This window comes from Trichosurus vulpecula, chromosome 4 (assembly GCF_011100635.1).
Source record: "Trichosurus vulpecula isolate mTriVul1 chromosome 4, mTriVul1.pri, whole genome shotgun sequence".
Taxonomy (NCBI): domain Eukaryota; kingdom Metazoa; phylum Chordata; class Mammalia; order Diprotodontia; family Phalangeridae; genus Trichosurus; species Trichosurus vulpecula.
Window position 1 is genome coordinate 4,310,302 of NC_050576.1, and position 17,072 is coordinate 4,327,373.

Genomic DNA, 17,072 nt, shown 5'->3' on the forward strand with positions numbered 1-17,072 from the left:
ACCAATATCTTGATGAAAATCTGCGGCAGAGAGAGCCTTTTTAGCCTGGGAGATTGGGAGAGCTGTCAGCTGGACCTTAAAAGACGAGGAACATTGGGATAGGCAGAGAAGACGTTGGAATGCATTCCAAGCATGGCAGGCCTTCATGTATGTGCACAGGTTACAGAGGGCAGAACATCAGAGAACAGCTAGGAACCCAATCTGGTCTCTATTACTTAGCTCATGGACAGATCATGGACAGAAGCACAGCTAGAAGGGATGGAAGTATAGTTCTCCTGGGTCACCAGAAAGAAAGGAAGGAGCAGAGCTCCTGAGATACCTTCTGAGAGGCAGGAGGCGAGGGCGAGGTCAAGGGCCAAAGTCCCAAGTCCTGCCTCTTCCTGCCCATCTCTGCCAAGGAGAAGCTATGTCCCATGTGCCATCTTTATAATAGTGTACGAGCTGCTGCAGGGTGAGCAAACATTAGTGCAATGATGCAGACATAAGAGTGTATGTGTTAGTTTATTACTTTGGTTTATTCATGGTAATTAAAAATCACAACAAATTTGCCTACAACTTGATACAAAGATTTTACATATTTCAATAGGAACACCTAAGTAACCTGGGTTCATACCCCAAATTTATTTTTCTTCTGTGTATTATCCAGGTATTTTTTTTAATTTCCTGCTAGCTGCTTTTGATTTTATCACCGATTAGCACCTTCACCTGTGTGTACCAGCCAACAAACTACATGGTAACTTAACATTTGTGTTAAATGGTTTAATAACAAAAGGTGAAACAAATGGATGGATTCATGTTAGCTGATTAGCAGGGCTTCCAATTACCCATCAACCTTTAGCATCACCTTTCATGGAGTGCACAGAAAGGAGAATTCCCTGAGATCGAACAAAATCATATGTTTAAAATACATGTGAGCACATAAATGCCACCCCTTTCCATTTGAGCAAAACAGACATTTAACTGAGAAATGGAAACAAAAAAAATACATATATAATGTGTATTTTTTTTTCCTTAAATGCTGAACCACTAAGACTCTGAGTTAATTCTTACTTTAAAACAATTTCAGATTGTTGAGCATTAATTTAATTTGAATTTGCTAGCTACAGCTTTGTTTCTAAGGATAAAAGGTTATTAGGAGGGTTCTTGAGAATCTAATAGGCCTAAAGAGATGATATTCTGATTAGTTCATCTAAATGGAATTACATTTCAGGGTGGGAGTATTTTGAAAAGAAGTATTTTGAGCTTTTATTGGAACCAAAAGTACAATGTCTTTTATAGGCAGTAGAAGAAACTCTAAAGTTGATTTATTTCTTCCAGCCCTCATTTAAGCCTCAAGGAAAATTATATTAAAAACTATTTATGATATTAGTCAAAATAATAATACATAAATCCTAAATCCTTCTTAAAAGGGAAATACCAAATAAAATGCTCTTTTATGATCTGCCAGCCCACGCTGCTGAAATGACTACTAGACTACTAGGGTGTTTTTTTTTTTAAACATTGTTTCCATTGAACGTATGAGCTAATATGGCCATCGTCGTTAATTCTTATTCAAAAAGCTCCAAAGAGTAATGAATGTTCTCAGAAAATCTGTCTCTTCTGTACCTGGAGGTTTGAAATATTTCACTAATTCCTTCATCAAAAGAATGGTTTATTTGTACTTTTGCATTATTAATGTTACGCTACAATAACACTGCTCATGCAATTTCATTATTTCTACTTCAGTGAAACAAAGAAAAAAGAGCCATAATTTCTGGGCTCTGTAACCTGGAAAGCCAGGCTGCTTCAACTGCCCAGGAGCAGCACACCCATAAACTTACTCTGACACATCTGCTTGGCACCCCTGGAGATGGATTTCCTGAACAATGTGTGCCCTCCATCTCATCATGGCCTCCACATCTTTGTAGAAGAGCATTTCTTCAACGGACAAGAGCTCGTGGCTGGTCAGGCACAACGGCGATGCGTTCCTCACAGCACCCAGCAGCCTGAGGGAGGCCATCACCGACTCACTCAAGCTTGGGCACACCGGGAAGATCCGGGCAGTCCACAAGCTGAGGCTGGTTTGGCTGCCAGAGAATAGGTCTTCCGTACCTTTCAAGCCCCAAAGATCTAAGCACTCCAGGAATCCCAGTCCAGAAAACCGGAGGGAATGGATGTCTGACAGAGCCTTTACACTCTGTTTCAAGTTGTCTTCCACGCCATATGCCATTGTGGCGTACATTATGCGTCCGTTCACCCGGAGGCTCAGAGCACACAGGAAAGAACTCGGAGGGAGGGCAGCCTTAGTGAGGACATGACAGCCACTAATGATGCTGTTGGCTCCAACTGTAACATCGGGTCCCAACCAGGAATACTCCACCACTGAACCGAGGCCCACAGAAGCCCTTGAATCTATTATGCTTTGAATGACACAGGGGGCTTCACAGGACCCTTCTGAGCCCCCTGGAAAGACGCTAACGGCTGTGGACAGTAAGCCAAGCTCAGATTTCAGCGGGCTATCTGAGGTGAAGTGGTACAAATACTCTCGAGTTGTGCCAATGTGATAGAATTTGGAGTTGTTAAGAGCAACAACGTTCAGTGGTGTCCCTTGGAGAAGATGGAAGATCTTCTCTCTCATTTTGACCAACCCTGACTCTTCTCTGGTAACATTGGCCGTGTTTTTCGTATACTCCATGGTTGCTCCAGGGCCCAGGGCCTGCAGGAAGTCTCCGTAGGCATCAATTTCACAGGTCAGGGCCCCGAGTTGCTGATAAAAGGCTAGTAACTTCCGGGCTGAATTATGGTCCATATAGAATAGGCTATCTGTGTAGACAAAGTCGGAGTGGGAGTTAGGGGTACCAAGGTCCCCTACAGCCAAGTTCTTTGGGGAAAGCGTTCTCTTTCTGCCTACAGCACCAGACTGACACATCTCTTCTAAGCTGGGCTTGTGCAAGAAACGGTGGCAAGTCCTGTACTCCAGGTCTCCACATTCTGAGCTTCCTGAAGGTTCTAACACAAATACCCCATGGGTCGTTCCTATCAGCAAGTCGGAAGGATGAGCCAAAGCAGTAAAGCCTGGCTTATCAAACCTCAGGATGTCAGTTTCTCTAACACTATAAAGTTCTATATCATCTGCACAGGTAACCAGAATTCCGGGACTCATATGGGAGGGGAAATCAATGTACATGGCCAGCTTCAACTCTAGCATTTGATAAACTGGGGAACCAAGAGGCAGTGCTGTGAAAATTTTTCCCAGGGCGCTTGCATTAGGTAGGCGTTGACTGTAGCCACCTAGAAAAAGCAAAGAGACCATTGAAAAAGGCGATTCTCACAAGAAGTTAAAGAGACACTGAGGGAAAATGAATGAATGCATGCCCCTGACTGGTCACTGGCTTAAATGTCCTGAGCATAGTGACCATATGCAATGTAGCTTTCTTCTACTGAGAGCCTAAGTCAAAACAGAGAATAAAGATGAACAGGTGACCTTGAAAGGCAGTCACTCTCTGTCATTTATTTGAAATGATGTAGTCGAAAGCATATGGGTAGAAGAAGATTCTAACTCACCACAGGCCTGGGCTTTGTTTGGACATGAATGTCTAACAGAGCACACACAGGGCCTCATAGCTAACAAGGGCTCTATAAATATTTGCTGAATGAAGTTCTGTCTAAAAAGAGATGATGGGCTTCTTCTTGTACCTACATTTTAAGAAGCAGAAGCCTTTGAATGCACTCTAAGGTCCTCAATCAGCTACAAAATTTAAAAGTCTCAAAATTATCTTACAAATCATAGATGTAATCAAATCTTACTAATTCAGGTAAATTTGGGGCAGGAGTAGAGGTAAGACACTCTGAGTCAAGGTAAGGTAAAAATTATAGTGTGTTAAAAATAATACACTTTTGTATCTTTCAGGTATACAAGATAATCTGAAGAAGAAGGAAAACAGACTGTCATGAGTAGGGCTGGCAAGGGGAAGGCAGAAGAGAGCTAGGAGGCCAAATGATTTGTCAGATGAGGGGACTCTGAACACGGAGGGGTCCATTTGGTGGGGGGTGGCACAATCAACAACATGACCATCTCTGCATGTAGCTGAGGTGGGAGGAGGGGAAGCTCTGGAGAAGTCAGGAGGCTGAGGAACTGAGTGGTTAGGGTGTTTGAGAGTGAGTCGAAAAGTATGCGCAAGTCCCCTCATATGAAGGCAGGAGCTGAGGAGGGGAGGGAAATGGTGAGCCAGGGACTGAACGTGTTGAGGAAGAAAGGGGAGTTACCTGGGGGGCCTCGAGATGACAGCTGCCAGGGTTGTGACTGGGTGGTAGACAGGAATAGCAAAAATCTCAAAGGAAGAGCAGATACTGAGTGATGGGGTAGGGGAGACCCTGGAATCACCAACAGGGAGCAAAGAGGAGTCCAAGTGCCGGCCTTGCTCAGTGAGCCCAGGAGAACCAGTGAAGGGGCAGGCAGTAATGGAAGAGGAGGCCAGGAGGGCCCCAGTGCCTTTGCGGGGGGGGCCTGATCAGGGCGACTGCTTGTTTCAGTTCCTGAGACTGCATGTAAAACACCATGAACAACAAGAAGAACCAATGCCAATTTCTTTGCTAGGCAGGTCTTGACCTCAGAGCCTGGCCAGGCCGGGCCCAGACCCAACAGTGCATTCATTGCGTGGAGTTCCAGAATGCTGGAGGGCGTTTACACCAACTTCCTACCCAATGCAGAAACCCCTCTAGACCACTCCCAACAGATGGGGATGTTCTGATGAGCTCAGCCTTAAGAAAGTAATTTTCAATCGCCAGATCAAAGCCATCTCTGATGAAAAGTTGATGACCAAGTACGTGATGTACCATCTAAAGAATATTCTAACAGAGCAAATCACATTATGCTGCCTCTAACATTAGAGACTATCAAAGCAAGACATGTATGATATGTTTGTTTTCAAAGAGGAACAACTTCAAAGATACACAAAAATGCTAAGTTTTCCCAAGGGGGAGGACAAAGTTCCTATAGTATCGAAGGTGAAATATTCAAAAGAAACTTATAAATTAATGAAGTACGACTTTACCAGAGTGAATTAATAGGATGGTAAAACAATTCCATCTATCACCATATATTTCTTCCAAACACTGAAGGGCACAAAGCGTTGATCCCCCATTTCCTTTAAAAAAAGAAAAAGATAAAAAAATAAAATCATTGAAGTAAGATAGAAGTATTCAGCTTATTTCTCAGTAACCTATCATGGAGCTGGAATTGTGGTTGGTCAGGATTTTAAAACTTTGAGCCATAAAAAACTCACTAAAAAAAAATGAACACAAGGTCTTGGCAAATGAGTTTTTTAAACTCTATAAATACTTTTATAATAGAAAATACAATTTCAGTCAAGTTATATTTTATATTATTGAGAATGAATTCAATTCGCAAAATGTTTATTCATGCTTGCTATGTGCCAAGCACCAGGGACAGAGAAGGCAGAGAAAAAGCCCCTGCCCTCAAGGAACATGAATACTATAACACACAGATGAAGAGAAGCCCAGGAGCAGAGATCTGGACCTGGAAGCACCAGAAGACATCCAGCACAGAGGCGTTTAAGACGAGGCTCACAAAAATCCCAACTGTAACCCAAACCAGACTAAGATTTAACTAGGACACAGCAAAATAAGTAAAAAATATAATAAAACACAGATAACATTACATTTTAAAGCCAAGTCAATACGCCGCCAGCAGGGATCCTTATGTATGATTTTACATTTATTTGTATATACCCACATGTATGTGCATATGTGTGCACACACCTTTAAAAATGTACATATACATGCAAACATGCACATGTATACATACATGCATACGTATGTATAATTGATTTTAACACTGGCTGTAAAATTTAGATTTTGAGGCTTTAAAAAATATTTGTTGTAGTATTCTCCTTATTTTTGGGGGCGGCAGGGCAATTGGGGTTAAATGACTTGCCCAAGGTCACACAGCTAGTGCACGTGTCAAGTGTCTGAGGCCACATTTGAACTCAGGTCCCCCTGATTCCAGGGCTGGCGCTCTACCCACTGCGCCACCCAGCGGCCCCTGTTGTAGTATTCTCTAAAAAGCCATAAACAACGCATGTGACGAGCTACTGGACAGATGACTTCCGGTGCAAAGAAATCATATTGTAACCGGATGACCTGAGCTGGAGTTCAGATTCTGTCCTGTACCAGCTGTTGGACTTAATGGAGCAGGGCAGGTCACCTCTTGCCCTTGTCTGGGCTCAGCTGGCTATGACGATCTCTAAAGTCCCTTTGGCAGCTAGGTGGACCAGTGGATAGACCCAGGCCTTGAGTCAGGAAGATCTGAGTTCAAATTTGACCATAGACACTTACTACCTGGGTGACCCTGAGCCAGTCAATTAATCCTGCTGGCCTCATTTTCCTCGTCTGCAAAATGAGCCGGAGAAGGAAATGGCAAAACACTCAGGTATCTTTGCCAAGAAAACCCCAAACAGGGTCGGAAAGAATCATCTCACTGAAAAGGCTTACCGTTTTGTGATTCTACGTGGGTGCGTGTACATACACGTCCACACACTCTGTATACACATGTAAATCTACGTTGTACACACATGAATGGGTGTGCATGCATGTACACAGACACACAGACCTTCAAGTAGAGAGGGAACATATGCATATGTACATGCCCACACGCACATTTTTTTTCATTTTTATTGGACCTGGGATTTTGCAGAGGTGGGGGCTGCCCAGGTGGACTCTTCCTCTCTGAAAGTCACACTGACCAGGGGGCATCAGCTGACTTGTCCAGGGTCACTCCGCTAGAATGGGCTTGAACTACATTCTCCAAACACCTAGGCCTCCCCTCTTTCAACCACATCGTGTCCCTTCTCTCCTAATACACTCTCATACAGATTTCACAAGAAATAACGTTCCAAAACACAACCCAGTGCTCAGGTTTCATTTCCCTCCTAGGTCGTTTTCCTCCAATGAGTTTTTAAGGGTTTAGATCTTTAAAAACCAACAACAAAAACCCAAAACTTATAAAGTAGTGGGAAAATGCCTGCCTGGTTGCGTCATCGCGCTGCTTCTTCCTTTCCTGCCCTGGCCCTGGGACTTCACGCCAACAAAGGTCAGCCTCAGGCATTCAGCCCTCAGTGGAGCCACTTGCTCAAGAATCTGAACTAGCTTTATTGAAAAGTCAGTCCCACAGACGGTTTCATTGCTTGGATCTGTACCCCCATCCTCCAGCACGCTGCTGGGCACATAAGAAGGACTTGATAAAAGCTTGCTGATTGAAGGACTGAAAGAGAGGCAGCTCACAGCAGCTACAACTCACATGATGGAACTAGAACACGATGGGCTGTTGGCCTACTGTGTCCTACGAGGCCTGGGCCATGCCCTCCGGACCCGACTGAAGCGGTGGGCACTGGGCAGGAAACCCAGGTCTGCTGTCGTCTCCCTCCCCAACCCTGGCATTCTCGGCCCTAGGCCCAGATTGACTCCCAGGCCTCAAAGGGTCATTAACACAAGGGCCTGAATTCATTTCAAAATAGAATTTAACCTCATTTGGAGAAGGGATGGTGCTAGTCAATGTTTAACAACCAGCAGTCAGCAAAGGAAAAAAAGATATGTGTGTGCGTGTGTGTACGTGCGTGCATGCACGTGTGCACGTGTATATGTGCGTATGCACGTGCGTGTGTGGGCGTGTGCGTCACAGCCCATCATGTTTCATCTGCATTTCGGCCGTTTTCAACAACCAACAGAACAATACAGATTTCCTTTGTGGCATTTTCCAATGGTCTAAGGTATAAATGCTCACTGTGAAAATTTAACCACCAGCTTTTGTAAGCAGGTTTGAGGAGCCTCCAGCACATTGCTGGCAGAGATTCAGCATGGTGTCCTGGATATGGAACTGGTTTCAGGGACAGGAAGACGGGGGTTCGAGTCTTGCCTTGACACGTGCTGCCTGTGTAAGCCCCAACAAGGGACCAACCTCTGCCACAGTCTCCCAAGACTATAAACTGCAGGGAAGCCGCTGCCCCAACTTCGGGGACCCAGCTTCCTGTATCAGTAAGGCAAGATTCATAATATCGATGGTGATCATGAATATGCCTGTATAGTTTGGAATCCCAAAGTTTAAGAGACTCTCCATATAGAAGGCAGAAGTAAAACATTTACTCAGACACCAGAGGATCAAATCCCAGAACCAATAACCCCAAATCAACACAGTAGTAATTATATCCCACAACCAGTAAGTCCACCTCAATTTAACAGCAAGGAGATTAAAACACAGCAAAGAGTCAGGCCCTTGCAGTTCTCTCTCTCTGTCTCTGCGTTTCTTCTTCTTCCTCCTCTCTAGTCTGAGCTTAACGGCTACCCACAGGGTATATATATGTATATGTATATATATATATATATATATATATATATATATATATATATATACACACACACACCTTGTGTGGGGCCCTGGGGGCCACACACCTTGTGTGGGGCCCTGGGGGCTTTCCACCTAGTAGCAAAAGGGTGTGGGTCTGACTACAAAGAAGCCTGGCCTAATCAAGCTTCCCTTAACTAGCTCCACCTGAGGGCTATTAAATGGGTGGGGGAAGATCTTTAATCAAGATTAGCACACACTTCTTCATCTGGAGTCCCTGTATCAATGACATCATACATGCCACTCCAATATCCTCAATAGAACCTTGGGGTCACAAACTAAACAACAAAGTTGACTCCTCTGGGGTGAAACCAGAGATCAGAGGGGAAGCCCTTGGCTGAGGGGCAGCAGGGGCTTCGGGGGAACCAGGAGAGGCTGTGGTCTGGTCCCACCCCCAGGGGGTGTCCATTCACTGCCTGACCCCAGCAAAGAGGCTGAGTGGCTGTTCTGTACTGGTGGAAGGTCTCCATGCTGAGGATTCCCTCCAAGGATGGAATCACAGGTCTGGCCCAAAATAAATAAAGGCCCCCACTGGGGCTTAAGGAGTCTCCATCTTTTTGGAGCCATAGTTCTCGGTTCCAAATGAGTAACTATAAACAGTTCCTTGGGCCAGTGAGATTCATTCTCTTCCTGAACCTCAGAAGGTTGACATGCCCTGGAAGCAACAAGGGGATCTGTGCTATTCCAAGATGTGTTGGTTGTTATTTGCACGATGGTCCCATGAGCCCGGGGCATATGGGCAGGAGGAGGAAATGGTGGGAGGGGGAAGAGACAAAGAGACTTTAATGGAGCTCCTGAGAAGTCCCAGGGAGCATTCTTCATTTGGGCAAAGTCAAGCCTTAATGTCATTAAAATTCTGTGGCTTAATTAACATAATTCTCTTTTAAGTAGAATTCAGCAAGCCTTTCACAACTGTAAGATAATTAACTAAAAAAAAAAGCCTCTCTTCTACTGTCAGGAAATAAGCAGCCAGGTCACAGCATGGACCAGCTCTCAGAAGGGGCCTTGGGGATTAACTCTCTTCCTTTTATAGAGGGCATTGGAAGCCAGAGAGCTCTAGTCAGTGGCAAAGCTAGGGATTGATTCTAGATCTTTGGTCCTGAAAGCCCTCTCTGCTACTCCAAGCTTCCTCCCAATACACCAATTAAAACCTGAGCCATGTCTATGCCTAGATATGTAGGAAGAGAGCCCGGCTCATTCACTCCTGCAAGGGAGAAAAGGCCCCTCAGGTCCTGATGCACCCCGCATCAGCCACTGCTTGGAAAACCCACCGATCTTGGCCCCAGCAGGATCAGCAAACACATGATAGTGGACACCCAGGGGGAGCTCCTTCTGCTGGAGCTTTCTGGAGAGCTGCTGCTTATAAGCCAGTTCTTGCTTCTCATCAGCTGCTGTTATCACAACCACGTCCCAGAATTCTCCCACCTTGACAATTTGGCCTGTTCAGAAAAGAGGAGAAATGAGTGAGAACACAAGCTGACAAACATGATCCCCTTTGGTATCCAAGTGGCAGGCTCTTTGGGGAGTCAGGGGAGCTGGGTGTGACTCCCATCCCTGTGAGGTCTTCCTGGCCTCTGTACAATGAGGGCTTCTATCTCTAAAGTGTGAAAAGATTAGGAAAGTGGAGGCTCAGAAGGAAGCAAGTTATCAAGAGAAACATCTACTCAGCATCCCTAGTGGGGGACAACCTCGAGTTTCTCCTGACTTCCCATCTTTCCAGACATCCCATTGCCTACCCTAAAAGACTAAGGGGTTAATTTCTGAGGATATCTTCTCCATTGGAGAAGTCGAGCCTAAATCATGACTGGTGAGTGGGAGTCAAGATGGTCCTCGGAAGGTCTGGCAGCCACAAGCTAGGCTACCCCTTGCTCCTTTCTATAGACCCCAGACTCTGTTCATTGAATTAAACCCTCGGGTGGAAGAGATTAGATTTGGGAGCTCTGGAGATGCAATGTCTCTTGATTAAGAGATGGACTTTGGGCCTGTCAAAGGCTTTATCTCAATCTTTCACTAAGAGGAGAAGACAGAAGTGCAGATAAATGACTCTCAGGCTCTAAAAATCAATCTCCATAGATCGGGGAAATTCAGAGGTGGGTAGCTAAAGCAGATGCTGCCCCTCAGCCGCCATCTAAGGAAGACCATCCTCCAAGGCCACCACCACCTTGATCTATCCCTTTTCCTTACTAAATATGGAGTCTTTTAAGCATAGAAAGGCTTTAAGGATAAGATACATAAATTCTATAAAACAGAAAACCAGAAAACCTTAGCTCAAGGTACAAATCTCCCCTGGGGAACATCCTGGATCTGTGGTAGACAGATGGAGGGCCTAGTACTTATGCTCGAAAACAGGCCAAGTAAAAAGTCCTGGCGGGACCAAAATCCTCCTTTGGGGTTAGCCTCAGCACTTTGACAGTTTATGCAATCCTTACCTGGGCTGGGCCCACACTGCTGCTCAGAACTAAACCCAACAGGCATTTGTTACCCCCTACTCTGTGATGGGCACGGGGCCTGGCGTTGGGAATACCAAGATAAATGGGTACTGCGCCCCTGCCCACGGGGGGTTTACAGGCCACCATGCCAATGAGGCTTCCAAGCTAAGATTTCAAGGGGGGAGGGACTGCACAGTCACCAAGGAGGGAAGGAAGACACTGGGGAATCAGCAGGAGGCGGAAGGCTTTCCTAGCTTTGGTCTAGAGGACTCTGAGAAGGGCAGGGCAGAGCCGAGGCCTCTCTGGAGGGTCACTATGTTACTAGGCACCGGGTCACCAGTGGTGTGGGAAGGGGGCCCACAGAGGAGCCGGCCCGGGGCCGCAGAGGATGACCGCCGGCTGGCTGCAGAGAATGACCCCTGGCTGACCACTGGTGCAGGAGATGCGCGGGCCAAGAGGAGGCTTTGCTTGACCCTGGCTCCTTTGTGGTCCAGACTGGACCGCACTGATGCTGGGGGTGAGGACAAGAGCAAGCCCGGCCTTAAAGATCGGTCCACACTCGCACTCTGTCTTCCCGCCCGTCTACACCAGGGCTCTTGACCCTCTGGGGATTCTTCCTCTGCATCCCCTCGTGCCCATGCTCGTTTCAGGCTCTCTTGCCCAGGAGACTGTCCGTCCTGGAGCGGGGGCTCACGGTCCAGTGCCCGGGCAGCTGGGGGCACAGTGGTGAGAGAAAGGCCTGAGTTCAGACGTGACCTCTGACACTCACTAGAGGGCGCACCCTGGGCAGATCGCCTGCCTCAGTTTCCTCACTGGTAAAACGGGGTTCTTAACAGCCCTGCCTCCCAGGCTTCCTGAGAGGGTCTAGCGGGATCGTATTTACAAAGTGCCTGGCACACAGTAGGTGCTCTATAAATGTCAGTGACTGCTGACTGAGAGACCCCCCCCCCCATGCCACCTTTCGCCCATCCGACCTTTAGTCCGACTGTGAAGGGCAGGTCAGCTGGCCCCGCCCCTCCCTGCACAGGCTCCTCCCCTACTGGCCAGGGACCTCTCTTTGTAACCCGAGCACCTTACACCTGGTACACAGCAGGCGCTCCATGAATGCTAGCGGGCTGTGCATCCCAGAGACCGACATGCCCAAAAAAGCCGCCGAGGATGGCCCATCCCGACACGGGGGCTGAAGCCCCTCTAAACTTCATCTCCGGGGTACCTCCCTACCCTGCTGGGCACCCCTCCCCCACCTCCCATTCAGCTTCTTCCTCTGTAAAATGGCTGCGAGGGCCCCGAGGGCCTCTCTGCATCTCCAACACCTGGCACAGAGCCTGCACACAGCAGGTGCCTAATAAGGGCCAGGGGAGTGAACAAGATTGGACTGGGGGACTTCCAAGGTCCCTACAGGCGTGTGACCTGTGACGTCACCGCCCCGCCCCCAGGCAGGGAGCGGATTCCGGAAGTCAGCGACTTCAGACCTAGACTCCGCCTCCTCGTCACCCGGAAGTCCCTCCCGGAAGCCAGGGTCGCTTGTCACTTGCTGCGGGCTGCCGCCCTTCTCTCCCCCTCCACCTGTACCTCTGAGGCGCTCGAACTTCCGCAGCTTGCGCAGGGTCGCCTCGCGCAGCGCCATGTCGCGCCCGGCCTCCGTAGCCGCCATGAGCAAGACGCTGGGCCGTGGAACGAAGTGGGGGGAGGGGCTGCCGAAGCACGGCGCCTGCGCGGCTTTTATGGGCCGGTCACGTTTTCTCGCGCTATGCCCCGCCCCCGGCCGCACGATTCGCCGTCTGGCGAAGCCCCGCCTCCTCCTAAACCTCCGCCGGAGGCTGGGTGGAGGGAGGCCGAGGCGCGTGCGCAGACGGGGGGCGCGGTGTCCATAGCAACCACGGACACCTACCGGCCTGCTCGTTGTGATTGGTTACGCTCTGAGTTGGTGCCAGCTTCCCAGCCACTCCTTTCCACTGTCCGCGACCCTGCAGCCCCGCCGCCCCAGCCAGCCCGGTGAGTGGGCTTTGGGGTGACCCCCTCTGAGCCTTAGGCCCAGAAGAGAAAGTTTACGTAGTCCCCCAAGAGCCCTCGGAGCAAATTGCCTCCCCAACTGCCGTTCTAGAAGCGCTTTGCATCCCTTGGCCCGCCGCGCCTGGCGTGCAGTAGGTGCTTAATAAAGGCATATTCGCTGTTTAAACTCACTTGATCCAGTAACCCCCGGAGGTAGCCGCAAGTCATGACCATTCTACAGACGAGGACACTGAGGCTTAGGGTGTCCGGCACAGGCTAAGTGATTAATACCTCATTATCCGCAGTCAGGAAGACCTGAATTCAAATCCAGCCCCAGACACTTCCTGTCTGGGCGAGCTTGGGGAAATCATGAATCTCTGTTTGCCTCAGTTTCCACGTCTGTAAAATGGGGGTGACACCAGCACCTGCCCCACGGGGTCTCCGAGAATCCGCTGGGACGGTCCTGGTGAAGGGCTTAGCGAGCCGCGTTGTGCTTTGTTACTGGGGGACACACCCGCGGTAAGTCTGCGAGGCAGAATTTGAACCCGGGGCTCTCCTCGGTGGACCGTGTGGCCGAGACCTAGAGCGGTGCGGGGCTCTGCCCGTCTCCCGAATGGGCACAGCGCCCGTGGTACCGCTCTCGTGGCTGGGTAGGGTGGTGGGGCCGCGGCGCCTAATGCGTGCTTATGGACTCCATGAAACACGCGCGATTCCCGGCCGTGGGCCGTGCTCCGGAGCGCTTCCTCGGGGGCCTCCGCTCAGACTGCTGGGAGCTGGGATGTGTGTGTGTGGGGGGGGGGGGGGCATGCCAGGGAGGTGCAGCGGTTAGCGCCGGGCCTTCCCTCCGCCAAGCAGCAGCCGAGTTTAAATCCGCCATGCGCCCCATCCTTCTCTAGGGCAGAGGGCTCAGGGCGGGGCCTGGAGGGGTCCCGAGGAGGGCGTGGGCACGGGGGAGGATGAGCGTGGGGCAGCGTGCCCTCCCCCCCCAGTCGTGGGCAGTGAGGTTCCTTCTAGGACTCTTCCCTCCAGGAGGTTGGCACAGAAAGGGAGGGCACACAGCGGGCACCGCCTTCTAGGTCCTTGGGTGCGGCCCGTGGGCTGGGTCAGGTTTTACACAACAAATCCTTCTATTACGGGGACCTAGAGGGCCCCACGTGGCCTTGAGAGCGCAGGCTCCCCTCCCCCGCCCTGCCTGTGGGGGAAAAAGTGCTTGGAGAGACAGACAGAGGGACAGAAACACGGACGAGCGGAGACGGAGACGCTCAGGAAGAGACCGGGGTGGGGGAGGGGAGAGAGACAGACAGACTGGCGGACGGTCCGGCAGAGCCAGGCGTGCGCGTCTAGAGGCACATACACGCGTGTGCGTGCGTGTTCCGTGGATCCGTAGACGCGAGCGTGTGTCCGTACGGAGAGACGGAGGCGGAGGCAGGAGGGAGGGCGCGTCCTGTGATGGAGGGGGCACAAGATTCGGGGGTCGGGGGTGGCCTGCGGATGGCTGTGAGCCGTGGGATTGGAGAGAAGGAGGAGATGGGGAACCCGCAGCGAGGGCAGAGGGCAGAGAACCCAGGAGGAGACAGGTCCCCCCGCGAGGCGGTGAATGCCCAGCAGAAATGGCAGCCGCCCATTGGCACCTCGGCCTGAGCTCTCCCGGTGGACTTGGGCAGGCGGTGCCAGGGCTGGTCGGGCTGGGGAGTCAGGGGCGAAGGACCCGGCCAACCAGGAAACCAAAGTCGGGCTGGATCTGGTGGCAGAGCGCCCGGGGTTGTGATGCCCACCTGGCCCCTTCTCCGTGTGGTCTCCAGCAGGTGACTCACGTGTTGCCAGGACAATAAGCCGGCCTGGCTGATCCCAGAAACCCTTTCCAGCTCGGGCCTTGTGAGACAGCGGGTGGCACCCAGCGGGAACTGAAGGCCTGTGCCCACCAGGTGATGTCTGTGCTGGCATCGGGCGAGGAGAAGGAAGAGCGCCACGGCCGCGGGAAAGCCCAGGGCTGGGCCCAGAAGGAAGGATTCCTTAGGCACCATGAGGCTGGAAGGTGGAGGGGGACGGGCTCAAGCAGTTAGAGCATCGAGCGGCGGAGGGCCGCAGGCAGATCTGCCCTCGACGTGGAGAAAGCCTTGAGACCCTGGGCCCCACTCAAGGTGGGGGGAGGACGGAGCTGCGGGCGGGGCGTCTGGGCCCAGGAAGGGGGGGGGGGGGTCAGGCAGCGCCCCCACTCCAGCAGACACACGCCTGGGAAAAATAAAGACAGCCTTTGGAATCAAAGCGAGCGCCCTGGAGCTGTCCCGTGGCCCCCCCCCCCCCCCCCCCCCCGGGGCTTGGAAGTCTGGGGGCAGAGGGGAGCAGGGTGGGCAGAGAACACTCCAGTCTGGACCCGAGCTTCTCCAGAAGTGCCCGAGAGTTTTGGGGCTGGCCGGAGGGACGCTGCAGAACGAGGGTGCTTTTGGTGGAATGCAAGAGAGAGGTCCTGCAGGGGAAGGAGATCCTCGTCTGGCAGCGCGGGGCAGCGCGGGGCGGACGGGGGCAGGCGGGCGGTCAGTCAGCGGGCTGGTGGCCGGTGCCCGTGTGCAGGATGAATGCGGGGCACGTGGGCTTTGAGAAAGGCCGGTGACTGACTGCTACCCGTCCGTGTGGGGGATCCCCAGGATTAGAGGTGGACGCTCCCGCCCCCGGACTGGGGATCCGAGCAGGGAGAAGAATGTCTTGGGGTTCGGCAGGATGAATTACCCCCGAGCCCCTTTCTGATTCTGATCTGGGGAAATCTCAGCGTTTGTGAGAGAAGGCGTGGCCTGGCTTTGCACCTCTGGTTGTCACCAAGAGTATTGGTAGCGAGGAGAACTGGGCCCAGAGCCCAGCGAAGGAAAGGTGCAAGTGAAGGGGAGAGCTGAGGGAAGGCATTAGGGGGAGAGGCACAAGGCGAGGGGCGGGGCGTCTGGGGTTGTGGGAGCTTTAGGGAGTGGTGAGTGGTGAGCCCATCCCCCCAAACGGAGAGAGTGGGACCCAGCCTGGGCTGTGCTGGGACGGCTCTGTTATGGAAGGGGGAGAGCCTGAGGAAAGGCGGGAAGGGGGCCCTGCCCAGGAGTGTAGGACAGAAGAGGGGTGTGGAGAGCTGCGTCCCTGTTCCTTCATTGCTCCCTGTGGCGGGCGAGGCGCCCAGCTTTCTGTGTCCCCCGAAAGGTTCTTGATTCTTGTCTCCATTTCTTCTAGCTGAATGCATTTGTAGTAGACGCAGGTTTGTGATTTTTACAGACCGAGTGTTTGAAATAAAAATTAAACTTTTACACAAGCCTCTGAACACAAATATTTCAATAAAACCATGCTAATTTACAGTCATTTTTTGAAAAAGAGAGAAACTGATGAAAAATGAATCCTAGTGACATCTCAAAGATGAATTTCTTTCCTGTAGTTATGAACCATTTAAGTTCAGACTTAGAGTGAAGTCTGTATTTATGGGTCTAGCTTTAATAAGGTTATCCGCATAGAGTATAATTTAATTTAGTGATTCTGTAAAGATCATTTGTCTAAAGGCAGTCAGGATATGTCAAGAAAAGCTAATATTTCAAATCATTTAAGAGTTATTTATATTAACTTTAAAATTTTATCATTTTCTATTTCCATTTGTCTGACTAAAGAAACTCAAAGGATAACCCTGCGCTTCCAGCAACCTTTCACCTGATCTCAGTATGAGATATTTGTTTTGTCACGGTGGGTTTCTTCCGTATCCAGAACATTGGTGACCACAGTGAAACGGCTGGCTCACCGGAGAGAATGCTCTGATGAGAGGGAGCCCAGTCTCAGATCCAGGAGGACCTGGGTTCAAGATCTGTCTCAGATTCATCCCGGTGGTGCCTCTTAATGTCTCTGAGACCAAAAAGGTGCACGGAGCTTCTCCCTCTGCCCATGAAGTCACAGGTCCAGACCCAAATACTTTTTCAGTCAATCAATAAACATTTATTAAGCACCTACCATACAGCTGGCATCGTGCTAACTGCTCGTTAGAGATTCTGTTTGATCTATTTGGATGGTGTCTGTGTATCTGAGGACATTATTTTGTATTGCAGTCCCCTGAGAATGCTTCTTATCTGTCTGTTAGGTTGTGATCTTCTATGGAGCAGGGGATTTGTCAAATATATAGCATTGGGAACTATGCTATGTGCTTAAGGAAACATTTAATAAATGTTTTTCATTTCCGTGGCCAATACTGTTAAGCATGAATTATCCCGCATGTGTGTAAAATATATTTCTACATGCTG

The 17,072-nt window shown here is 50.3% G+C and overlaps 1 protein-coding gene across 1 annotated transcript; it reads right to left on the reverse strand.

Moving 5' to 3' along the window:
* Window positions 1–517: 517 nt before the first annotated feature.
* Window positions 518–12,481, reverse strand: FPGT (fucose-1-phosphate guanylyltransferase). Its single transcript, XM_036756640.1, has 5 exons — window positions 12,400–12,481; window positions 9,670–9,837; window positions 5,034–5,126; window positions 1,821–3,270; window positions 518–875 (listed from the first exon to the last, which is right to left on the reverse strand). The coding sequence occupies exons 1-5, from the start codon at window positions 12,479–12,481 to the stop codon at window positions 848–850; spliced, it is 1,821 nt and encodes a 606-aa protein (XP_036612535.1). The 3' UTR covers window positions 518–847.
* Window positions 12,482–17,072: the final 4,591 nt, after the last annotated feature.